This window comes from Pimephales promelas, chromosome 14 (assembly GCF_988280905.1).
Source record: "Pimephales promelas chromosome 14, fPimPro1.hap1.1, whole genome shotgun sequence".
Lineage (NCBI taxonomy): Eukaryota > Metazoa > Chordata > Actinopteri > Cypriniformes > Leuciscidae > Pimephales > Pimephales promelas.
Window position 1 is genome coordinate 31,026,642 of NC_142782.1, and position 26,996 is coordinate 31,053,637.

The window sequence follows — 26,996 nt, forward strand, 5'->3', positions numbered from 1 at the left end:
TCGCTCCCTTATGCATCTTTTACAGTGTATTTGAAGCGCCCCTACACGCAGAGGCCACGCCCCCTCGCTGCTTCCCGTTACGCTGTCATTAACCAATGGGAACGCCAAGCCAGGTCGCTCCGCCAATGACACACGGGGGGCGGGACATCGGTGTTTTTCATAGCAATGATGTAATGGTCGAGTTTTCGCTCTCCCTCAGGTTGAGCTCCTGCGGCAGCGTCAGGCATGAAGAATGAAGATGAAGAATAACCTCTGCCATCAGCGCTGAGCTCACACACTCTCGGGTTTCTGTTTAACACAAAAGCATGATGTCAGAGATAACTCGTAAACCTCTATCCTCTCGGGACAAGCAAACAAAAGCCATTCGTAGTGTTCAATAAAAAACTTAAGACATTTATTTTGAAGATTTATTACATCTTTGTGGGAAAATATTGCTATTTTCTTTGTGTAGAAAGATTTTTTTTTTGTATGACTATAGCCTAATTGTTATTATAGGTAATAAATAGGTAATGCTAATATAGGCTTTTATTTTTCTATCTTTTTTTGTTTTCTTATTTTTCTATTTATGGTAGCCTAATTTATTTATTTGTAAAGCTTTTTCTTTTTTGTATTATTTTGATTTACTGCATATTGTGCTGTTTTTTTCTTTATTGTATATTTTGTTTATTTTATTGTGACAACCAAGCAAACACATTTTTGACAGCTGATTTTCTTGAGCTCTTGACTTGGCATCTGCTGTACATTTAAAAATATGTATTTGTTAATAAATATGCCATTGTGCTTACATTGACTTTACCTCAGAGTTGTTTGTTGGGGAGAGGGGGTTAATTGGACAATGATTGTAAATTCACAGTAAATTATTGTCAAATTGTACATTACTTTCACAGTAGACTCTGTAGAGTCCATAAGATGCTTTGCTTTGCCATTGAAGCTGTGAAGTTACAGTAGTTGTGCTTTTACAACAATGCATTGTAATATCACAGATATAAAATTACAGTAAATATCTGTGAGTATATTTCACAGTATATTACTGTAATCCTTACTGTGAAAGTCATGCAAAATTTATCCAATTATTTATTGTAATTTCACAAAGAAAAATTTTACAGTGTGGATATAGATTGTTTTTTTTTTTACTTTGTAGTAACATTTATTGTATTGCTTTATAATATTTTGTTATGCTTTTTATAGGGCTGTCAAATGATTAATCGCAGTTAATCGCATCCAAAATAAAAGTTTATGTTTGCATAATATGTGGGTGCACTGTGTATAATTATTTTTTTTATATATATAAATACACACACATGCATGTATATTTAAGAAAAAAATATTATTTATATATAAAATATTTATATGTATATATAATATAAATTATATATAAATCTCTATACAGTATATACATGAAAATATTTCTTAGCTATATACAAGCATGTGTGTGTATTTATAAAATAATTATTCACAGTGGACCCACGTACTGTATATTAAACACAAACTTTTATTTTGGATGCGATTAATCGCGATTAATTGTTTGACAGCCCTAGTTTTTTATAACTCTTCATGGGGAAAAATCTTTATGATAACAAGTTTCAAACATTGCCTGTGTTTTGACTGACAGATTCAGTTCCTCAGTTTTATTTTGTCATAATTAAAAGTTTATGTTCATATGATGAAACGCTCCTCTCTACAGCTCTTCAGCTGCTGATAGTTTGATCAAATATGCTGTTTTTGTCACTAAGATTGCATGGGAACTTTATAAGATTGTAAAATAAATGACTAGAACCATCAACCTTTGTTCTAATGAAGATTTTGCATTACGAGGATGTACTCTGAGCATTTTATTTAACTCTAGATGTTCTTCCAGCTGTTTTGGGCTCATGAAAGCAGCTTGAAATACGCAACAAAAACCAAGGGTGACTAATAGCGTCGTCACCCATGGGGCTTTGCCTGGGGAAGATAATGTTTACAGCCTCATTACATAACAAGAAAAAGTCATCTTTCCTCTCTTCCTAAGAAACGATTGCTTGTAAAGCATACGGTAGCATGCAATGTCATTGTGGAGTCATTGGTCATATCATGAAGAAGGAATTTGTCTAAGTGTTTCAAAACAGAATGTCAAAAGAAAATCCTTTATGAACTGTCAAGCATAGACTGTAATTGTTATATTTCTTTCTGAAATGCGTCCTGGATGGAGCCACAGGTCAGTGTGCTCTACACCAGAACTGGTTTGAGAACAGATTAAAAAGATGTTGAAAGATAATGAAACATTGGGGTTTTGATTTTTATGCTTGTTATCTTGCTGAGCTGATTGGCTCCATTTTGGTATCTCTTCACACCCACTAATGGAGAAAAAAAAATCTGTGACCTTCCTGTGATCATTACGGCCTTGGTTTTCTTTCTATTTTTAATCGGCATGCTTTTCACAGATCTTTACTGTCATATAATGTCAGTCTCTGAAAAGACATTTCACAAAACCAGAATGCTTCTGAAACCTTTAAATTTACATTTATGTTCTTTGCAGATGCTTTCTTCCAAAGCGACATTTGTGTTTATACTCCCAGCTTAATAGGGAGCCAAGGTGCCAAATCGAGAACCTCAGACAAAACCTCAAAGTGCTAGGCAACAGAACACTTATTTATTTGCAGGTTTGCTGCATTTCAGCATCACATACTTTGATGTGCAAAAGATATAAAAATACACTCTTGAAACCTCTACATCAAAGGAATGTTCCAGGTTCAATACACGGGATGTAAGATCTATCGACAATATGGGACAAGCTGTCAATTGTCAGAGAAAATTAATCATAGTTTGAAAAATCAGAGGAAAAAATAGACAGTGATGCATGAAACGTGCAGCTCATATTTTTGTTAAAGCACTTTTTTTCATGATAAAAGTATAATTGTTATTTGATCTGTAGATCATTCTGGTGGCGGGGCCAGCTGTTAAAAATAATTTACTGTGCACACGATTTCTTATTGTGTTTTCACAAACATCTAATGATTTTCTATGGTAATCAACAGCAGCATTTTACACAAGCTTAATAGTTTTATTCAATCTGAAACATCATTTAAAGCAAAACAGACCCATATAGCAAAAATATATTTTTTCTGGCCAAAGTGCATTTAAAAAAATGTTTATATATATATATATATATATATATATATATATATATATATGCATATAATGCTATTATGCATATAATATAATATATAAATAATAAAATTTAAAATAAAATTAATAAGAATAAAAACAAAGTTAAGTTATAGAATATATAATTTTTAAAAAGTTATCCGAAAAAATTATTTGGACCAGTTTGATAATGTAATAATAATGACTGATTGCCCTTGCCCTATATGTTTTGTTATATAGAGTAGTTTTATTTAAAATATTTTTTTAAAAAAGTATTGAATAAAAACTATGCAGCCCATTTTAACTGTCATGAATGTCCTCTCATAGAGAAACCTGTGGCTGTTTTACAGCTTTGCCACGCTCAATGAAAAACAATCACATCCTTTGAAATCTGGGATTAAGAGGGATTAAGCAGGCAAATATTAATTCCCACAGGGCTGGTCCGTGGGAGAGGCCTGTGACTTCAGAGGCCCGCTGATACACACACACACACACACACACACACACACACACACACACACACACACAGCCAAGTGAGTTTCCTTTAAATACCATGATCAGAGAAAAGTCTTTCCTACATGTGCTCTTTCATAAGGCTCCAGCTGCATTTCAACCAAGTAACCTTTCAATGATATTACTTTTTTTATTGAACAATGCAGTGCTGTATGGTGCTTTAGTGTTGTGTGTTCTTTTGGTGATGATGTAGTTGTGTAGTTGGAGCAGATGTAGGGCTGGAGTGCTGAATCATGAAATGCTGTTTAAAAGGATGAGCCATGCATTTGACTCAGTGAAGGCCATTGGGGACCAGTGTGAACTCAAGAAGAGACGGAGGTGTCTGTTCTGTAATGATAGAACAAATCTAAATGTTCAAACATCTATTATTAGACTCTTTCTGTGATGTTCGTTTAATTTTTTAAGAAAAAACAGACGTGTTATATCACAGCACAGTCTTGCACTGGCAAACATCACTCATACTTGCCCTATATGTCCTTGCAACTATACTCAGAATATAGCGACTGCATATAAATGCCCTGGTAACCCCTGACAACACCCTAGCATTGTGCCAGTGAGTTTTGCATTAGCAAACACCACTCAAATTTGACTTTAATGCCCCAACAACCAGCAGAACACCATAACAACTGCAATAGCAACGCACTAGACACCCCTTATAACACCTTAGCAACTGCATAGCAACATCCTGGCAATCACCCACGATACACTAGTATATACTGGTGAGTTTTGCACAGACAAACACCACTCACATTTGTCCTTTGTGTACTAGTATACAGTTAGAACACCATGGCAACTGCATAGCAACACACTAGAAACCACTCAAAAGACCTTGGCTACTGCATTTCATCACCCTGGCAAACCATCCATTACACACTAGCATTGGGCTAGACAGACAAAAAACACTCGGATTTCCCCTTTGTGCTCTAGTAAACAGCCAGAACACTATGGAAACTGCATAGCAAAGCACTAGACACCACTTATAACACCTTAGCAACTGCATAGCAACACTCTAGTAACCACCCACGACACACTAGCATTGTGATGGTGAGTTTTGCACAAACACCACTCAAATTTTTGTAATTTGTACTCTAGTAAACAGTCAGAACACTATAGCAACTGCATAGCAAAGCATTAGACACCACCAATAACACCTTAGCAACTGCATATCAACATCCTGGCAACCACCCACGATACACTAGTCACTAGTATGTATTGGTGAGTTTTGCACAGACAAACACCACTCACATTTGTCCTTTGTGTACTAGTATACAGTTAGAACACCATGGCAACTGCATAGCAACACACTAGAAACCACTCAAAAGACCCTGGCAACTGCATTTCATCACCCTGGCAAACCATCCATTACACACTAGCATTGGGCTGGACAGACAAAAACCACTCGCATTTCCCCTTTGTGCTCTAGTAAACAGCCAGAACACTATGGAAACTGCATAGCAAAGCACTAGACACCACTTACTATAACACCTTAGCAACTGCATAGCAACACTCTAGTAACCACCCACGACACACTAGCATTGTGATGGTGAATTTTGCACAGACAAACACCACTCATATTTGTAATTTGTACTCTAGTAAACAGTCAGAACACTATAGCAACTGCATAGCAACACCCTAGTAACCACCCACGACACCCTAGCATTGTGATGGTGAGTTTTGCACAGACAAACACCACTCATATTTGTAATTTGTACTCTAGTAAACAGTCAGAACACTATAGCAACTGCATAGCAACACCCTAGTAACCACCCACGACACCCTAGCATTGTGATAGTGAGTTTTGCACAGACAAACACCACTCATATTTGTAATTTGTACTCTAGTAAACAGTCAGAACACTATAGCAACTGCATAGCAACACCCTAGTAACTACCCACGACACCCTAGCATTGTGATGGTGAGTTTTGCACAGACAAACACCACTCATATTTGTCCTGTTTGTGCTCTAGTAAACAGGCAGAATACTGGAAAATGCATAGAGTACTAGACACTACCCAGAACAACTTAGAAATTGCATAGCAACGCCCTGTAACCATTGACAAACACCACAGAAATGTACCAGTGAGTTGTGCACAAACAAACACCACTCAAATTGGTCTTTTATGGTCTAGAAACCACTAGAACCACCTTGAATACTGCATAGAAATGCCTTGACAACCACCCACAACACACTAGCATTGTACAAGTGAGTGCTGCACGGAAAAACACCACTCACATTTTGTCTTTTATTCCCTAGTCAGAAACTAGTCAGAATGCCAGCGTAACTGCATAGCATTGCACTAGAAACCTTGACTATAAGGGAAGTAAAAGTGTAAAAATTAAATCTTTCGTATATGCTCACAAAGCAAATGACCAAAATATATTAAAGTTAACAACCCAATAAAAACCTCTGCACAATCAAACACATTACATTTGTGTATATTGATATGCTATGTCTCGTCTCATTCGTGCGGTAGATTGAGAGCAGTTATTTATGTGAAGATGTTTGCTGCGTTCATGAGACGTTGCTGCAGTCATGGCTTCTAATGACTGTCATAGCGCCGCAGACCGCCTGTTCTCCTCGTTAGGGCTCGACATTGACAAAATAGGTCATTGTAATTCAGTATATGCTAAAGGACACAGGAGCGCTGGAGCGAGGAGAAGGGAACCCATGAGAGAGAGAAACCAGGATCACTGCAGGACTAGTCTGGTTCACATTGGGTTTGAAAGGAATCTGAAGCCTGGCCTTGCACAATCCCATGCAAGCTTCTATTCTGATTTTTTAACAAGGTTTTCTTTTTCATTTCTTAAAGCAGCCTCATTTTCTTCCCCTTTCTTCTCCACTCATTTTTGTTATACAGAGGAAAAGGTCATTGTATAAGTAGCACAGAAAAATATCACTGCAGAACTATTTTACCTCTTATGAAACCAATATTCAGACACTAATTAACCGTGCTGTCTCAGGCTTTTCAGAGACCTGCTCAAAATGACAGATTAATTATTACAGAACGAACCATTTCAAGAGATTTCAAATTGATATGGTGATTGGGTCGTTTTCAAGAATCGGTGCCATTTGTGTCCCCATGACTTACCACTGATATAATTACTGGATTTTCAAATGGCCCATTTACAAAAATCAGTCCAATTATATGACAGATTTGATGCTATTTAACCTAGTGTTGAGTGCAAAATAAAACATAAAACATTAATTAGTTTTTATATCAGCACATTTTTAGGTCCCCTTTATCACAATTACATTTAACAGATTCAATCAAATTTATCTAAAATTTTCATGCATTTTCTCACTCAGTTTCTGACCAAGCACATTTAGCTTTTTTTCTAATCTTTTTGACATAATGTTTAAAGTCACCATGAAATCAAAATGGACAATTCTTTTTTTATATATGGATTATTGCATCATTTATAAAACAAAAAATGCTTAAGGAATAGTTTACCCAAAAATGAAAATGTTGTCATCATTTACTCACCCTCAAGTTGTTCTAAACCGGTATGCATTTCTTTGTTCTGTTGAACATAAAGGAAGGTATTTTGAAGAATGTTGGTCGCCATTGCCCTCAATAGTGTGGAAAAAAAAATATGAAAGTAAAATGGGACAACCTGTCACTCACATGAGATTGACCAATGGAAAACCACAACAAGTCAATGAACCAATCAATTCCTAATGCATAACATCAGGCTGTGTCCTACAAGCAACAAGGAAGAAAAGACTATTGGAACTTCCATTTCATGCATTTCACTTTAAGGTCATGATTTTGACCACACATGGTATAAAAAGATATACAGTAAGCATATGAATTCTAAAATTACTGTAATAAAGTTAAAATAGCAATTTAGGATTTGTCTTAAAAGAAAATATACAGTAACTATTATTAAGCTATTCTTTGACTGAAAGTCATCTGGAGTTTTTAGGAAACCTTTTTGAAAACAATCAATATTTTTACAATTTAGTTTAGTGCAACTAGAAGATATAATGCAAGGTGTGCAAGTATCGTCTGAATTAAGGTCTGGATTATGAACTAAGGTCTGAATTATCGTAATTACAAAGAAAAAAAAAAGTTGGATCCAGATCTGAGGGGTGGAGTTCTGTAGGTTTAGGGGTGGGTTTAGGGATTAGGGGGTGGAGCTGGGTAGGATTAGGGGTGGGTTTAGGGATCGGGGTGGAGCTGGGTAGGATTAGGGGTGGGGATAGGGATCAGGGGGTGGAGCTGGGTAGGTTTAAGGGTGGGTTTAGGGATCAGGGGGCGGAGCTGGGTAGGATTAGGGGTGGGTTTAGGGACAAGGGGGCGGAGCTGGGTAGGTTTAGGGGTGGGTTCAGGGATCAGGGGGTGGAGATGGGTAGGTTTAGGGGTGGGTTTAGGGACCAGGGGGCGGAGCTGGGTAGGTTTAGGGATCAGGGGTGGAGCTGGGTAGGTTTAGGGGTGGGTTCAGGGATCAGGGGGTGGAAATGGGTAGGTTTAGGGATCAGGGGATGGAGCTGGGTAGGTTTAGGGGTGGGTTTAGGGATCAGGGGGTGGAGCTGGGTAGGTTTAGGAGTAGGTTTAGGGATCAGGGGTGGACCTGGGTAGGATTAGGGGTGGGTTTAGGGACTCCTCCCCGTGGATTTCATGTTCTGCAGGACCATCTCGAACTTTTGGAAAACTTCAACTTACCACGTGATCGCTGCAGATTCATTCTCACATGTTGTCATCTCGGTGTGAATGCAGCATCATCTCAGAACCACTATATTGAAGATAAAGATGTCTACAATGGTTACATATCCTGTACTTTGTGCCAGAAGTGAGAAAATATGCTCAATTCAAAGTTCATTTTCATTTCAATTCAAAGTCCCCCCTAAAGTAGGTAATCATTGTGTAATTTTAATACACAAAAGGCACAGTTTCTAAGAACAACCCAATTATCAGGCCTTCAAATCTACACGGATAGTGAGCTGTCAAAACTAAACATCAGCAGTTAATAAACCAAACAGAGGAGTCACGTATTCAGTCCCATGATATGCGTTTAGACTCATATTTTCATCTTCCACCCCGGAGCGTGCTCATTTAATCTACAGGATTGTTGTTGCTGGAGTTGTGGATCCATGTTGAACAGACATAAACCGAGAGCGCTTACAGGTGGTGGCTGGGGTAAACAGACTGTTAATTGGAAGTTAATGAGCCTTACTGACGATCTTCATCTGTGGGACCTTAGGTGAGGTGCAATTAAAGCAAACTTGCAGCGTGAAGCCATGAAGTCCATTCAGCGCAATAAAAGCAGTGACCCGGTTTGCTCAGGTCTTTTATGAGCATCTGCAGCTGCGCCCAAGGCACCAGGGCAATAAAAAAAGGCCTTATGCTCTCAAATATCATTTATTCTACAGTCTCTGCTTTGTTTTTTTGAAATTTACAAAGAAGAATCATTAGATTTTGGTCCTGCACTTTTATTTGACTGTAACTCTATTGAGTTATTATTCATTGTTCCGTGTTATTCCGTAGTGATACCCTAGTGTATACTTCACATTCTAGCAAATGCAGTAGGTTTTGATGTAAAGAGAAGTAAGACACTATCCTGAACACACAGCCATAGTTCATGAACTAAAAGTTCTATCCGACAAACTTTCTAAAACATGCTTCATCTTCATAAGGTTATTCCAGGTTCGTATCGGCTGCATCTCTTCATATCAACAGTTCTTCCCAGTTTCTCTGTAGCTTACGGCGCCGACACCGTCAACACGGTAAAATGAGCCTGACGCTTTCATCATTCTTTCTGTTTGCATTTCTGCAGAAATGAAAGTGAGTTTTTTGAGGAGTGTTGTGGGCTTTGGTTAATCAGCGTTGTGTGCGGGTCCTTATAGCCTGACTTTAATTAATATCTGTTCTCTGCTTCCTGAGGGCTGCTGTCCCGGAGGAGGCATGACATACAAAACCGAGTCCCTCAGGGATTATTTGTGTGTGTGTGTGTGTGTTCATTTTCAGTCACACACCAGGAAGAGGCATGTATTGTATCATCCAATTTTTGAGGTTAAGGGAAAAAAGAGATTATTTATGAATATCTTGTTCTCTTTGCTCGAGTGTTTTCATTAACATCAAGTGTTTTTTAGGAAGTTTGTGTCGTGATAATGCATTTTTTTATCAAGCAAATGATATTTTAAATGACAGTGCTTGTATGGCGAGACCACCAACATAAAATAGTTGTTATACATAATTTAGTAATCTTTTTTGCTATTACTCTACATGAGGCCTGCCCGCCTGTGTGCGTTTACGCACCTTACCATCCTATCAGTTATAGCCTGAATAACTGTGTTTACACATTTAAAGTAGTTCACTTTTAAAAAACTTTTGCTGATAATTTACTCACCCCCATGTCATCCAAGATGTCCATGTCTTTCTTTCTTCAGTCGAAAAGAAATGAAGGTTTTTGATGAAAACATTCCAGGATTTTCTCCATATAATGGACTTCATTGGGAACCAAACGGTTCAAGGTCCAAATGCGAGTTTCAGGGGCTGTTCAAAGGGCTTTAAACGACACCAGACGATGAATAAGGGTCTTATCTAGCAAAACGATAAGTCATTTTAAAAATAAATAAAGTTTTATAAGTTTTATAAGCACAAATGCTCACCTTGCTCTGTTCTGTGATGAGCGTTCGTGACTCTCCTGCTCGAACTCGTTCATCAAAATGAACAAATCTTTTTTCAAGTCATGACTCGAAGGGTCCTAGATAAAACTGACTTAAAGATCTGACTTTGAAATAAAAAAAAAATATTTTTTTAAAAGGTAACCACAAGTCAGTATTAAAATGTATGACTATTCATTCACACTCACACACATATATAAAGACAGGTAGATCCTGACAAAATGAATATTAAACAAGTTAAAGAACAAAATAGCCTTTTATTCATTTTCATATTAGTTCCGAGTCTTTTTTTGTCTTTAGAAAACAAGATTAATATCTATCACATAAACAAAAGAAAGTAGAATGTGCAGATGAAAAATAGTTTTGTCTCTTTCCAGTACATATAATATAGTATTTAGACAATTCAGAAAAATAAAAGCCTCTCCGTCCCTTTATGAAATAAACTCCCAGAGAGTGATCCTCATCCGGGAAAGGGAGCTCAGGCCGCAGAGATCTGCTTCCCAACAGTACGAGAGTCCTTCAGGACCACGTGTTCCTTCTTCACAAGTAGCATACTTTTTTCTTTTCTTTTTTTTTACACAAATATATGCGTAGCGCAAGATTTCCCAACACATTATTGAATATAGAATACATGAACAGTTCCCACGTAACATTTCAAAGAGGAAACAACAAGTGAAAAGACTTATTACAGCATCTGACAACCGCAGATGTTCAAATTCAGTAACTTGAAAAGCAAAATGAGGCAAATGTCTTAACAGTTTTGAGCCACAATCGTTTCAGTTTGGTGCTTGGATTTGTGACTTCATAAGCAGGTAACAAGCATTAAACAGGATTTCTCAATGAGAAATTTTGAAATGATTGACTGTCTTGCAATGGAAAATTGTACACGGTATGAAATCTGTGCTGGTATTAGGAAATAATTTAAAGACTCCTTCACAAAGGAGAAAAACCGTCCCAGCCACCATCTCTACGGTCCAATCAATTATTCAATAAATGGCTTTATGTAATGTCATTTGCATAAAGGTTTCAGTGACTAGAACATTTAAACATGCTGGTTACCAACAATCATTTACATTATTTATTTTTTTGCACAATTAAAACTTGCACAAATACAATTTCTGCACAATTTTGGTTCTAATGAGGAAATAGGATAGGAGAAAACACTTTTAAATGAATATTCAATGGCGCTTTTCTTGTTATAAGTGCATGAAAATATTCCGGGATGACTTTAGAATAAAAAGCTATTAACACCAAAATAGTTCGTCTATGGACGAGCACATACCCAGAAATCCCACTTTAAGGCCTATTTAATGTGGTATGAAGATACCCAAACAGTCTTTGTAGGTTCAGAGACGTGCAGCATTAGATTCATTATCTCAAAGGGGCAGCGAGTTCATCAACATGACAAAGGCTCGTAAATATTACAATATTAAACGATTTTTAAATCATTTATTTCAACAACAGAAATAGTTTTAGATATGGCTCGCTATTTCTGTCTTTTAAGCTTGCTCGTTTTGTAAACAACCCAACTGGGGATAAATGAAGTCATCACTTGTGTGATCGCTCGATTCGGGGAAGTGCGCTGTCACTGTATTGATCAGTGCTGATGTACGGTAAAGGTAACACCAGCATCATAGAAGGGGAAAGACGAGGAGTCACCAGCTGTTAAAACGCATTCGCGGTGCATTACAGAGCATAGCTGCGCAGACATTCAGAGGCACAAACAATCCCAGAAATCCAGACAAGCTTGAGAAGACGGCTGAAAGCAGTAAGCAGACTCACCACACTGCGTTAAAGATCAAGAATGGGCAAAGTACTACTCGCAACTCACTAAATTCCTCATCACAGTGAGTTATTTGATATTGCAGGCTTATTATTTTGCCCAACGCACGGCGTAAAAGTAACTCACCAATGACAGTCTGTGTGAATCTGATCACATTTAAGCTGATCACGTGACACGCGACTCCCGAAACGCCTCCTCGAACAGAACATTCAATGTGTCATCATATGTACACATCATAGCCCACCGAAAGCTGTGGTGAACAATTACTGACCTTCACAGCCTTTCTCAAAAGCTTTATATTAACAAACAGTCGTTCACTGAGATTAGAACAGTTCCGCACGTAACAAATCAGCCATGAGTTGCACAAAATGCAAGAGAGAACAATCTGAGGACTGAGAGGTGACACGTGTAGGCGATTGCAGCATGCTACGAGCAAATCCTCTCGCATTGATTACAATTACGCAGATATAAAACACAAAAGCACCAAATTAAAGAGCTGATCACCCAAATGTTGTTGTTTTTTAATTGAAAAGAAGTATGTTATGCAAACTCAGGTCGAATTAAATGATAGAAAAGGCTGCATGAGGCAGTTACGGTCCATAAACACTGACTACAGCTCTCTGTAGAACGCTATATATAACCACCATGATTTCCCCACAGGAAACTTGAGCTTCATACACAAACTACAGGCGCTAGATTAGAAAATATGCAAATAATCGTTGGCTTTGTGTGTCAGTAGGAAAGAGTCGCAATGCATTTGCTTGCCTGCTTTGACGTGTCGAGCTCTTGACAGCTTTGAGGTAACAACCGTGAGTGTGATTTTTACACATCAGACGAACATAGCATAAGAGGCAGGCCGCACAAAACTACTAGCTGCATAAATTACTTTGACTATGTACAACGCTTATTGAGTTTTACAGGTATAGCTGGCCAGTCGGATCTATCAGTTATGTACATTGTCAGAACAAGAGAGCGTTTTGGTTGTGTGAAGGTTCTTATAGCCCTTTGATGTGGCAGAGTAAAAATAGAAACTCAGCGTGAGAAAGAGACTAAGAAAATGTGAAACGATAGAGATGCGAAGATGGATTGTATATAAACAGCTGGTCTTTGGTCTCCTCTGGCATTTTCCTTAAAAAGAAAAATATAAAAAAAAACGACGCTGCGCCATGACACTTCTGCCTGCTTTGCCAGAGAAAGGGCTCCTTGAAAAGAAATATTAAAAAAACCAACAACAAAAAAAATCTAATCTTGGAATGGGTGCAACTTATATTTACAAGAAGGACATTTTGAAATAAAGGAATGATTTCGTAGAAGAAAAAGATCTTGATATCATGCTGAATCTCTTTCGTATCCGTTCTTCCCTGGTTCCACCTCTTCAAATCCCGGGAATGGCCGTGACATTCCTCTGGCATTATCAATGACTCCTTTGTCCATGGAAAAACACAAAATGTTTAAAACAACAGTGTGTCATATCCTTTTACAAACCGCAAAGAAAAAAATAATCTTGCACTTTAATCCGTCAGATTTCAAATGCATGCTTTCTATTATCACAAAAAGAAAGAAGTTTTCAAGAAAGCAATGCTCCGTCTATAAATGGCATTTCATGCCTTGATTCAATCAGAGGTTACCTCGTCTGGTCCATAACTCATAATGTTACGGTGAGAAATCAAAAATGAAGTGAGATCTCAGAGTTCCAAACTCACAATCTGCACCAATCACATGATGCACCAAGACGCATCAAAAATAAATAAATAACCGTTGATGATCATATAAAAGTCAAAGGGAAAAACGAAAGAGCAAATGGTCTATGAAATACCACCATGAAGCCCAGAAGCGGGCAGCTCTGTCAACCAATCGTAGAGGACAACTGAGAGCGCACTCCTCTTGTCGAGTCGTCATTGGAGCAGAGGCTCCGCCCAACTCGAAGCGGAACTTATGGAGCGTCTTATCTTTCATTGGTCGTCCTCAGCGTGTTATTGGCTGGGGAGTGAGCCAATCACCAAGGCAAGAGACAAATGAATTAAATCGCAAGTCAAGGTTTCTGTGGTCCAGGGGAGAGAACGACAGGTGTGGATAGGCCGTCCACACTCAGTGCCGGGATCTGGATCTGATTGCTTCCGTTGGAGGGGAACTGCAAGAATAACACGCTATTAGCATCAATAACACGCTACACGCTATCAGCATGCTATTAATTAGAATTTAAGCTTCACTCCATTAAAAGTACTGCATTCATGGCTTGCTATCATACATTTACATTGGCATGGGGTACTTTCCATAAGATCATCTTTCAATCCAAATCAAACCAGCTATTAGGCTAACTGAAGTAAAACCATGCCAATCTCTAGGTGTGGTGGAAGGTGTGTGATGATGTGGGGATATTTTAATTGCAAAGGCCAAGGGAACTTTATCAGGATGCATATTATCCTGGATCCATGAAATAACTGGCTTTGAAAAATAAAAATCTGCCTGACTCTATGGGAATTTAACATAGGGGGGCAATGACTTAATATGCACCCTGTATTTTAAGGAAAAACATTTATTTATGATAGATTATTCATTCACAAAGAAAATTGGTGTCCTTAAAGGTTGGAGTTTTCATCATTTTTCTAATTAAGGCATTAAGATCAATATCCAAAAGATGATTTTTTATTCCTCTTTTTAGGCAACTTTAGCATGGGTGCCAACACTTATTCACACCACTAATTAAATCACTAATTAAACAGGACATTATTAAAGAGACTATAATAAAAATCCAAAACCAGTCCGAAAAGAACATCTACCACGACAGACAGGAGGTCGCTCATGTAGGGTTAGGTTTACAGGGCCTGTTCCTGTAAAACTCTGCACTGCTGCTATTGTCCAGCAGAGGACGCTCACATGCCTTTCTGAGGAAGAGTGCAATAAAACTAAAGCCTTCATCAAATTAAGGACACTAGATTTGACATCCACTAAAGGAATAAGCCAAAGACAACATGGTCAAATCACTACAATGCAGAGCCTTATTCTAGGTTTAGTTCATTTCTTTATAAAAATGGCAGCAATATGATAAAAAAAACTGTAATTAGTAATAAATAATTATAGTATTAGTTATTGATAATGGTATTAATAATAAAACATTCATTTAATTAACTAATTAAAAAAAAGTCGGCAACAGAAATAAGATAAGACACCAAAATCGGTAACAATGACATTAATTAGAATTAAATAATAATAATAATAAAACTGTAATTGACAATTAAGAGTGATGAACTGCTGTTATTATCAATAAGTTAATTGTAGCCTAATTGTAGGTTACTGTTTTATTGTAAACAATAATATAAACAACACATAATTTAAATGTGTGGGAAGCGCTGGCTAAATTACAACAGCTCGAAACGTTTCTCATTCATTCAGAATTTACAGAACCATTTATTATCTAAAAAATACTCAGTGGTTCTCACAGTCTTTTGGTGACGCCCCCCTTTAGGCTTCTATAAAATCTAGTGCTCAACCCCCCTTCTGACTACCAAATAATTTCACAAAAAGTGAAAATAAAATAAAAACTGCAATGAAAAGCACCTGCAATTGTTTTACTTTGTGTTTCAATTGAAACATTCAAAAAATATAAAAAATAAGAGAGATTATTAGGTAATGTGGTGTAGCATGAACAATACATAATCGGCCGCCTCACAAGCGCAGCTTCTTGTATGTCTTCCAGCCAGAAAACGGCAGGGGAGCGGAGAGTTCACAAAAAAAGCAAGTGCTGCCATCCGCTGAAGCGGTTGCCACGATTTTTCCGTTTTCCCCCATCTTTTTCTTCCCCCACACACACTTTGAGAACCACTGATGTAGTTTTCTAATCCAGCTTTCTAATGAACCTGCTATGAATATTGCAGGCTCTGTGACAGTGCGTATGTATCTCTATTGCAAGTAGCTTTGGATAAAAGTGTTAACTAAATGTGTAAATAAGATATCGGGTACCATGACAATTAGAAAAGTTTAGAAAATATGTCATATGTTGTGATGCAATTGATGGTTATGAATGGAGTGGGGAGAGAGTAAATTCTCAGCCATGCGATGAGCCGAGGGAGTGTGAGGAGACAGATGGTGTGCTGCTGCCATGCTGTGGACAGAAACTGTGTGGACAGGAAGTCTCACCTGGAAGGAGAGCTTGGCAGGGCTGCGTGGAGCGATAGGACTGAGCGTGCTCCAGAAGTGAATGGTTGATGGCAGCGGACTCGGTGTCAACAGCACTGGAGTCTAAGTGAGAGAGAGATTTGAAGAGGTTGGGTGTGTGTGAACCATTTTCCAAGGTCATTGTGTTGTATCTCTTTGTTCTTGGTTATCTGGTAACACAAGCATTCGTATCTCTCTGGCTTTGTTAAAATCACATTGAGACTGTGCGAGTAAGAGCTTGGTACATGTGAAGCATCCATTCATACCACACAAATGCTATTGTTGCCTCCCACAAAAAAACTAAACAAAAGATATTGCTGATCATTATAAAAAGTATCACAAAAGCAAATGTCTAGCTTTTTATTGTAATATAGAATTCTATTGACTGTAATATAATACTAAAGCTCTGTGATCACTCATTTAAAAGTCATCTTTTTGTGCCTTGTATGTGGTAAAAGAGGGCATTGTGTTGAAATCAGGGCTGTCAACTGCTTAAAATATATATTTTCTGAGGCGTTCCTGTGGGTTTCATCTTAATAATGCTATTGCAAGCAGCACCAATTAAATTCCATCAAACAGTGCAGATTAATTTAAATTTGTTAACTGCATTAAAGGAAAACTCTGGTTAATTTTAACATTGAGCTCATTTTTTTGTACATTTGGAGTGCTGTCAGTACAGACAAAAACGACAAAAATCGGTGTTGCCTACACCGTGTTATCGCTTTTTTAAAATTTACACCCTGTTGACTTCAATGGGGCATGTTCTAATCCTGCTTTTAGCCTCTTAACATCCTTGATTTGTCATTACGAGTGCACAGCCATGTGAGTGGTGTTATTAAGAGTGACCACGGTCAATCTGACTGCAGTAGATGTGAAAGATATGAATAAAAATTATGTTAATTCAGCCAGCTCACATACCTCTATTTGCTTCCTGTTTTTTGCTTTTTGCTTCCCCATTGAAGTCAACAGGGTGCGAATTTTAAAAAGACAATAACACTGACAGCACTCCAAATGTACAAAAAAATGAGTTCTCCTTTAAAAAAAAAAGTATGTTTACATGTAAGCACATGTTTTTGAACAACCATAATAATGAACTGGATGGCTCACCAGGGAATGGGAGGTGATGACTGTGGGTGTTAAGGTGTTTGTGGCACTGCCAGAGGCCAGCAGGCTGTTCACCGCTGCATTGACCTTATCCAGTGAGAGACCAATGGGCAGCAGTGTAGACGAGGATGGCAGCTCCAGCACACGTGGCTTCTTTGATTTAGGAGGCTGGACTTCCTGCATGCTCTCTGAGAGGGAGGCTGATGAAGTATTGGTGTCCTCTGAAAACAGTTTTGAATGAAGGGCTGAAATTGGCAATTGATTTTTAAACACTGCGGTCTTTGTTGACCTACAACTATGTTGAATAACTGTAAAGCATTCCTTGAAGTTGTTCAATGTTTTTATAAAAATCAGCAATATGATAAAATATATATTTATTTGATGAAGAACTAATCACAATAAATTCTTCCACCAATATAAACTACTAAGAGGTTTTTTTTTAAAGGAAATGGATGCATTGGAATGATCAAAGTAAAAAATCAGGAATGATTTTGATCATTCCAATGCATCCTTTTCCTTTAAAAAAAACCTAGTAGTTTATATTGGTGGAAGAATTTATAGTGATTAGTTCTTCCTCAAATAAATATATATTTTATCATATTGCTGATTCTGTTTTTATAAAAACATTGAACAGTAAAAAATCTATCACAATACAAGAGATTTCTGTTTTTAAATAAATGCGGCTCTTTCAAACTTTAAAATCATTTCGAAAACATTTATCATGGTAACTGTTTTTAGCATTGATAATAATAAGAAATCTTTCTAAAGCATTTAATCTGCATATTAAAATGATTTCTGAATGATCATGAGACACTGCCTGAAGACTGGAGTAAAGATGCTGAAAATTCAGCTTTGTCATCAGGAATAAATTAAAATTTTAAATATATTGAAAACAGTCGAGACTTCTTTCAAAAACAGCAATTAATTAGCTTAACACTAGGCTGGTTAAAGTTGCCAAGCCACTTGAAGTATTAATATAGAGTTTGTTTGATGTCCCTTTTATTACTGAGACTAAAACACTAAAGAATAAGCTATAAGTTACAAAAAGATTCACTTGGAATTTGTAAATGTAATATCCCTAAAAACTAGATCAGACATATGCTTTGAATATCCAGCTATTCTGAGCTCAAAGTCTTTTTAATGAACTAGAATCAACCAGAACTTTTGACTAACCAGGTAAATCAGGCTTCTCTTCCACTTCTCCTTCTCCAACCGGCTGGGCCACTGGCTCCACGCAGGGTGAAGGTTCATCCACAGGGATTGGGGCATCTGTATCTCCAGGGACAGGCACTGTGGACACCGACTGAGTATGGGAAATAAAATGAATAAATAACTCTTGCATTTCATTCCAAGCACCTCCCCCTCCCCCTTTTTGATGTAGTACACTGAATAATTCATAAATGATTGATTGTGACATGTCTGTTCACCTCAACATCTGTTTTTTCATCCAGATCGACAATCTCCAGCAAGTCTTCCTCAGGCGAGAGATTTGACTCTTTGGGCGGCCCGACAGAAGGAGGCTTTATGACCACAAACACAGGCTGAGAGGGGTTGACAACACATTCACCATGAGCCAGAGGAATTAGCGAGGTCAGAGAGCTAGGATCGGACAAGTAGATCTGTGGTGGGTCACCCAAACTCTGGCTCTTCTGCGCTTGAGCATTCTGTGGGATGGACGGATAGATGTTTTTATGCACAGATGTCTTAATAACAACTATATATCATGGGTGTTGGATTGCATGCTGATTAGCTGACTTTTTCTGATCTTTTATAAATCTGCCTAACAATGTCATGTTGACCAGGAGGCTACAATGAGTGCATCAATGAGCAATGGATAAAAACTAGTTTGTAACTCTTTTACATCCATACGGTGACATTTTCAACCGTCACAAACTATTTTTTGTGTGGGACTTGATTTTATTAATTGGAAAAAGAGCTTGCATGCAGTGTTGTAGTCGAGACCACCTCACTTGAGTCCGAGTCGACACCGAGACCAGAGAGAGTCGAGTCCGAGTCAAGACCGAGTCCATAGAGAGTCGAGTCCGAGACCAGAGACGGTCGAGTCCGAGTCGAGACCGAGACCAGTGAGGGTTGATTACCTAATTTACTTTTATTTACTTAGAGAAATCCTTTTTTTTTACTGAATTTACTTAGAGTTTAAAAAATATGATCAGTTTAGGGTAAAAAGGCCACATAGTAGGTGGTGTTATAAGTAATTTTATTACAATTTGTCATGCGCAGTTGCGCACTAGAAAATCACCAATCACTGGGCGTGTCAATCAATTTAAAGAAATATTTTATTAACATACATTAATAATCATGAAAAATATTTTTAATTGAACTCGAGTGGATTCGGGAATAATTAATAATAGAGTCCTAAAAAAAAAATGTTCGAGTACGAGTCAATTCCGAGTCCAAATGGACACGAGTCCATGACAAGACCAAGACCATTAAAATATGGTCTCGAGACCGAGTCCGAGACGAGTCCGAGTCTCGAGTACTACAACACTGCTTGCATGAATGCAAAGCAATTTCTGAGACTATCAGAACTTAGTCAGAGGCTGAGATTCACTCCAATCATGATTAGCACGACTGTAAACATGTCACACAAGGCAATCAAAGACTGACGATTTTGCCCAAAACAAGCCATTCTTACTGTGGTTGCAGAGGCTGAGCCAGAGGGTGTCTGGGGGCTGAGAGCAGGTGTAGCACATGGGGAGGGGTGGGTCACTATCACCTGCAGACTGCTGCTCTCCACAGTCGACTGGGCCTGAACAGTTCCCTGCTGCCCTTCTGTCTGACACATTCGTATCTGCAACATGATACACATACATAATCACTGTGAATCAAATACCTGATGTCCTCACAATGTTTTACAACCCATTGATAACTTGTTTAACTAATAACTTGTGGCATCAGAACATGAAATCCAGAATAAAGCTGACCTCATGCACTGTGTGGTCCAGAGGGGCAGGTTTGGGGCTGCCGTCAATCAAGACGTGCTCTGTTTTGATGAATTTAGAAGTGCTTTTGCAGGGTGACTGCAAGGACTGGATGGTGAAAGTAGAGTAGAGACCAGACTTCATGTAATCGTTGCGGGAGCTGCGTTGCACCGAGCTGGGGGAGGAGCGCTGAACCTGCAGGCTCTTGGAGAGACACGGGCTGGTGCTGTTAGCAGCACCTAGAGGTTTGGTCTGATTGGACAGCTCCAATTTCTCTCCCGCAGTGGCCCTCTGTGAATCCTCAGGCCCTCTCAGACCATCAGCAGAGTTGGGGTCCGGATAGGTCACAAACTTGTAGACAAACTTCTGGCCGCTAACTTTCTTAATAATATTCTGTGGGAGTATGAAAGCAATAATAATATTCACCATATATTATGTTATACAATACAAAATTTAGGGATGTCCCGATCCGATCAGGACTCTGACTTTTTGTATTTTTTAACACATCTATAGTTATGTGGTGGCACTGAGTGCCCTGTGACACACTGGCTGCGTGGCGTGTCTGTTTTTATTTCGGCTCCCATGTTAACAGGTTAGAGCTTGCAGACTGCCTGTCACTTATAATTTCTTTTCCAGATTACTTACATTATAATTATGCATTGATATATAAAGACAGCTTAAACAAATTTGGAAAAAAAGTTTTTTGGGGGAATTTTGCTTTTTTAATGCCTTTAATTTGCTTTTTTCTTATTTTAATAGCAAAGATATCGTTAGTGTGAAATACAATTTTTCATATTGTGAAATAAGACTATGGTCATACCATCCCAAATAGGGCCAAATGAAACGGACCAAAGGCCTGATTCACAGTCATAGTGATTCCTATGCATACCTTGTCATAGTAGTAACGAAGTGCCCTGCTTAGTTTATCATAGTTCATGTTGGTTTTGTTCTTGCGAAGCCCCCAGAGTCTGGCCACCTCCTCAGCATCCAGCAGTTTGAATTCCCCGTCCCCAGACGTCCAGGAGATCAGGTGCTTCTGACTCTGATCCTCCAGCAGGTGTAGCAGGAACTGCCACAATGTAATGGACGGATCCATCGCTACAGGGCACAGAAAACACACTATGTTAACCAGACAGAATTTGTAAACTAATGTTTAAAGTTTAGGGGTGATAAGTAAGTGCTAAGTGTACCATGTTAAGATTTGACAAGGACAATTCAATTATTTCTAACTAAATGTAAAACAACCTGTAATAACTATCTATTTACTGAAATATATGCCGATATCTCACAATCAAGTCATATGTGCTGTAAACCTTAAACACAATGACTGGTTTTACTAGCTATGTTGCAAAAAATACTGCATCTAAAATATCTAGATTTCATTTTCATGGTTAATATGTTCTGGAACTGCAGCCATGTTAGAAAAAAAAAATCAGCCTTTTGGGATTTAAATAAGTACAGTAAATTAAATGCTTTTCCTGTAGGCATTTTTTATGGTTGGATTGAGTAGATGAGTGTAAATGGAGAGTGAACATTTTATCTGCAGTGACATCGAGGGAAAACAGGCAAGAATTAATGGTGCTACAGTCAGCAGAGGACGTGTATCACAAGTTCAGGAAGAACATGTTGAGAATGCAAATGAACCCGATTACCATTCCCCCCCCTTCATTTACGTAACTCATAAGCAACACCTTAGAAACGATCACCATGGTAAAAGCATTTAAGCAACAGTTTCTAAGGAATATAAAAGACCCCGCCACCTTTTAAGCACACTGAACCAAATAAATCGCAGGCAATTGCTGATGACAACGAAGGCAACCGCTTCCATTTAAACTCAGCGCACAAAATCTCATTAATTAACACATTCATTAATTAAAATGTCATTAAAATGAGCTGTAAGTGATTGAGTGAGTGCATTCATTAACAGTAAAATGCCTTTAATAAACGGTGTCATTCTAGGACTGAAACTCCAGTGGACAGCTTGTGCAACCACACACCAAGGCAAACAGAGGGTTTTACAAAGCTGTAGCTCAGGATTTAAATGTCACATTGTCCTGTTAGCCTATTATCTACAATTACTCATCAAATCAACATTTCTCGGCAAAACTGCTGACGTTACTCATTTCCATACAGACGGACAAAAAAAGTGGAAAATAATAATTGTTCCAGCTAGAAATATACACAATAATTAATAATTAATTATGCATTGAGAACATGTAGATTGGCTTGAAAGTAACGGTGGAAAAGAATAAAACAATGTTATTCATCCATAAAATATTACATAAAAGATTTGTCTGAAGAATACATATCACTTTAGTTATAAGCAATTCATATGAATAGATCAATTAAAAAAGTGTTAAATGTAGAATTACGCATAGCACTAAACATACAATAAAATATATTAAAAGTGCTTGTGTAACTATACTGTACTGTAAAAAGAACACAAAGTAATGTTTTATAGATTTGTACCATAAGTTATTTGTCAAGATTATTTATCTAAATAGTATTAGTCAATATTGTATATTTTAGATTTAGATTTCTTTAGCTGCTATCATTTTAACATGAAAAGACATCATTAAATTTCAACAAATATTAGAGACCTTAAGAGTCCCACCTACAGTGCTTAGCATAAGTGAACACACCCAAGCTAAAGTTGACTAAAAATCATCTTTTGGAAATTGATCTTCTTAATGCCTTAATTTAAAAAATTAGGAAAATTCAACCTTTAAGGACACACATTTTCTTTGTGAATGAATAATGTATTGTAAATAAATAAATGTTCTTCCTTATAATACAGGCTGCATAAGTTAGGACACCCTTATGTTAAATTCCCATAGAGGCAGGCAGACTTTTATTGTTAAAGGCCAGTTATTTCATGGATCTAGGATACTATACATCCTGATAAAGTTCCACTGGCCTTCTGGAATTCATCACACACCCTTCACCACACCTAGAGATTGGCATGGTTTTATTTCAGTTAGTCTAAATAGCTGGTTAGATTTGCAATGCCTGCACCTATGGGAATTTAACATAAGGGTGTCCTGAGTTATGCACCCGTGTTATAAGGAAGAACATTTATTCATTTACGATACATTATTCATTCACAAAGAAAATTGGTGTCCACTAAACTAAGGTTGGATTTTTCCTCATTTTTTTAAATTAAGGCTTTAAGATCAATTTCCAAAAGATGAATTTTTATTCCTCTTTTGAGTCAACTTAGTGTTCACTTATGGTAAAAATTGTATATTTTTGGAATTTATCATCTCCACATTCAGCTCAAAATTAGTAGTTACCAATATTTTATTCTGTACATTATAATATCGTGAGATCTAAATTCACTTAATCATCACAACATTGATTTGACATTGAAAAGAATTTTCAGTTTTTAAGTTTATAATTTAGAATAAAAAGTGCAAATACCATAGATTATAAAACAGAACAGTCACTAGATGCATCCCTAAATAAACAGCCATTGAAAAAACAAAGCCAGTTGTTTAAAGTGCCCCTATGATGCTTTTAATTCCTCTTTCAACTTTGCATAATGCCAGTCAATGGCCTTTATTGGCAGCTCGTGAATGTCTACTTTGACACTCAAACGCTGTAATTGTAGCCGAGACTGGAAGAGTTTGTTTCGTGTTGTTGTCATGTCGAGAAGACGCTGTTTTTCAGCACTGCGAATCCACATGCACCTCCAAAAGATGAGGATTGGGGTAAAACCGACACCGACATTACTGTTGTGTATCAAGTGCTGAGGAAGCCTCTGGAGCTGAAATTCAGATATGGAAACGGGCATTTCATTTCCGACACTCACTGTGTGTGGTAAACCAATCACAACAGACTGAGTCATCAGACCATTCAGAGCAGAGTAGGCTCTCGAGAGACTGAATCTTCGAACAAACCGTTTTCAGACTCTTTGATAAATGAGGTGATGCTGCAATGTATATTAAGAGGAAATTAAAGTGTTTTGCATGTAAATATTGCAGGAAACCTACAAAACACGGAACCTTTAAAATAGCATAAAAGGGGCACTTTTTAAGAATGAGTACCATCATGAGAAACTCCTCTTTAAGATAGCAACATGATAATCAATGATGCCATATAAAATTATAAATTGCTTTATAAAAAGTCAGCACTAACAGCAGAATCTATTGAACTGTTTAAGCCAGTAAAACAAACAGCTTCAGATTTTCCCCAAAGCACAATAACACATTAGCTTTCATGAAAAACCTATACTGCAATGGTGATTTAACCACACATCTACACTTCCATTAAAAAAATACCACCACCCAAATCTAACAGCAAAAATTACCACAGGGTCACTGTATTTAAGATAAAAGTGTCATAGTGGTCGCAAAACCATAATCAGATGCATGACTGTCTTATTTACACTTGGATTCTCATATACACCTTGCAGTGTTACATTCTAGCCAAAGAGCTCCAGTATGACTAATCAAGGGACTAACACTGCACAGCTTGCCTTAGTCTAATGCCTCATAAATCAGCCTGTACATCTGAGAAAAGCAAATAAAAAGCGGCACTGAACAACACAGATCCATTTCCCCAGCCTTATTGCCTTAAGACTGTTTGGGGACCTCAATGCTTAATAGTCAATTATCTTGAATTCTCAAGCTGCATAATGATGACTTATAGACAATTTCCATCAGAAAGGAGGAGAGAGCCAGACAGGACCATGATGTGTGCAGAATTAATCCAGTGTTAAAACCAAACAAATCCCCAATAAAAATGTACTCTTGTCTTAGGTAGGGCTTCATAGCAGTTCCTGGAGGGTTCATCAATGTGCCCACCCTGTCTACTTGGGTTAACATGCTGTCTGCTGGTTAATATTAAGATGTCACTGGTTTTATTTACACAAAAAACACAGTAGAGACAAACTGCCATGTGCATTGCACAATCATGTTCAATGCACGTTTGGACAAAAAAAAAATATATAATATAATATTTCACCTTTACAAACACAACGGCACGAGCTTGTTTGACAGCTCTATACACTCAATATCAAAATATTTAAAATACAAACAACAATTGAAACAAATGCAATTCTGTTAAACTAACACTTCGGCCAAACATTGATATACTGTATTTGATTCAGAAAAAGCGGCATGTGAAGACACTGTCAGACATTTGGTTTTGGATGTTAAGTTAACGTTGCTCAACCACAGTTAAAGTGCATCAGGCTTCCAACAGGTTTTGTTAACCCCGGTTAACCCACCCTGAACATAGTAAGAAGTAAATGCCATTTATGTGTATGGTCCCTTTAATACTTTTTGGACAACCACATTGATTTGAACACAACGTTCTGGTTCACCATCCTACTCATGGACAAATTAACCGTGAATAAAACAGTGCTTGTTGTGAATGTATATGCCTTTATTTGACTAACAAGTACTTTATTAAACTCGAATGCAATTACTCCTCCATGTCCAACCTCTTTGAAGTGGAATAAAACTTACCGCTGATCAGCGGGTTGGACTCCATCTCTCCCAAATAAATGTCTTTATGGGCGGTTTTATTCTTTGGAGATTAAATCACGTCCATTATTGTGCTTGCTGGGTGTCAGAAGTCGGCGATTTAATTGCGTTTGGTTGTTATGTAACACATGCACCTCTCCTTCCATGTTAGTTGACATTAGCAGCTAAGTCGCTAGCTCTCGTTAGCTCACGCTGCCTGCGCGTGCACCGTTCCTGTCAGACGAACTGAAGACTTCTTCAAACGTCAAAATACTCCAGTAAAATCGACTAGGGCCGCGGTTTAAAAGGAGGAATGTCACGCCCTGCCTTTAAAGTGATAAAACAACAGTAAGGTGAGGGTCATTCCAGTGTTGTGGATGGTCAGGGAGGGCAAATAAAACGAGACTCCTGATCAGGTAGCCGTTGCACCGTCCACTTCGGCGCGAAGCGCGCGATCTTCCCTCCCTCAGCGGTGTCCAGGCAACGGACGGAAAGTCCTCGCGATCTAGCCAACCGCAAGCGCGGCTGCACTGTTGGTCCAAAGAGCTCAAAATAACGGGGTAGTAAAAGACAGAGCGCTCCCATCCGAAGTTTTTTTTTTTTTGTAACAACAACAACAACCTCCGCTCTGCTTTCCCCCTCTTTGCTTCCTGTTTCCACGAACGCCTCGACTACTTGTTTCTTTTTTTTTTTTCCACCTCTTTGGTCCGCGAGTCCCCTGTGCGGCCGTGACGTCACTGCACAGGCATGACGTGAGTCAGCTGTAGAGAAGAGCAAAATGAATGAGAGGACAAACTTTTATCTGTTGCTTTCTTCTTGGGAAGAGAGAGGTTTTATTCTGCACCAAGGTCGAATGAAAACCTTTGCACTAAGAAAATGCGTAAATTCTCTCTCTCACCCACACACACAAACTAGGTTTTATACCTTTATGTACACATCATAGTTTTTATACTGTACACAAACTGTATATTCTATCCCCTATCCATAACCCTACCCCTAAATCTACCCATCACAGACAACTTTCTGCATTTTTACATTAAAAAACATCACTTAGTGTAATTTAAAATCTGTTTTCCTCGTTATGACCAAAAAATGGCCATACAGTGTCAAAATTGTCACATATTTTACTACCCACACACACACACAGGTTGCTACTTTGCATGCAGGGGTTTTCCAGTGGGACGCAAGAGAGTGCTGGGGGTCCATAGAAAGGTTTAGAGAAAAACAGTGTAAAACATTTTATAAATATGTTAACTATACTTAAATAAATGTGATAAAAA

The 26,996-nt window shown here is 37.9% G+C and overlaps 1 protein-coding gene across 1 annotated transcript; it reads right to left on the reverse strand.

Moving 5' to 3' along the window:
- Nucleotides 1–10,501: 10,501 nt before the first annotated feature.
- On the reverse strand, nucleotides 10,502–26,429 carry elk1 (ETS transcription factor ELK1). Its single transcript, XM_039665947.2, has 9 exons — nucleotides 25,720–26,429; nucleotides 21,138–21,346; nucleotides 20,252–20,641; nucleotides 19,963–20,118; nucleotides 18,734–18,970; nucleotides 18,480–18,609; nucleotides 17,310–17,527; nucleotides 16,185–16,286; nucleotides 10,502–14,178 (listed from the first exon to the last, which is right to left on the reverse strand). The coding sequence occupies exons 1-9, from the start codon at nucleotides 25,742–25,744 to the stop codon at nucleotides 14,080–14,082; spliced, it is 1,566 nt and encodes a 521-aa protein (XP_039521881.2). The 5' UTR covers nucleotides 25,745–26,429; the 3' UTR covers nucleotides 10,502–14,079.
- Between the last annotated feature and the right edge of the window lie 567 nt (nucleotides 26,430–26,996).

Coding starts and splice junctions, on each gene's coding strand:
- elk1 (XM_039665947.2), bottom strand. CDS start 25,744: ATGGAGTCCAACCCGCTGATCAGCG. Junction 18,610..18,733: donor ATGAAAAAACAGATGTTGAG/GTGAACAGACAT, acceptor TCCCATACTCAG/TCGGTGTCCACAGTGCCTGT. Junction 16,287..17,309: donor TCATCACCTCCCATTCCCTG/GTGAGCCATCCA, acceptor TCTCTCACTTAG/ACTCCAGTGCTGTTGACACC.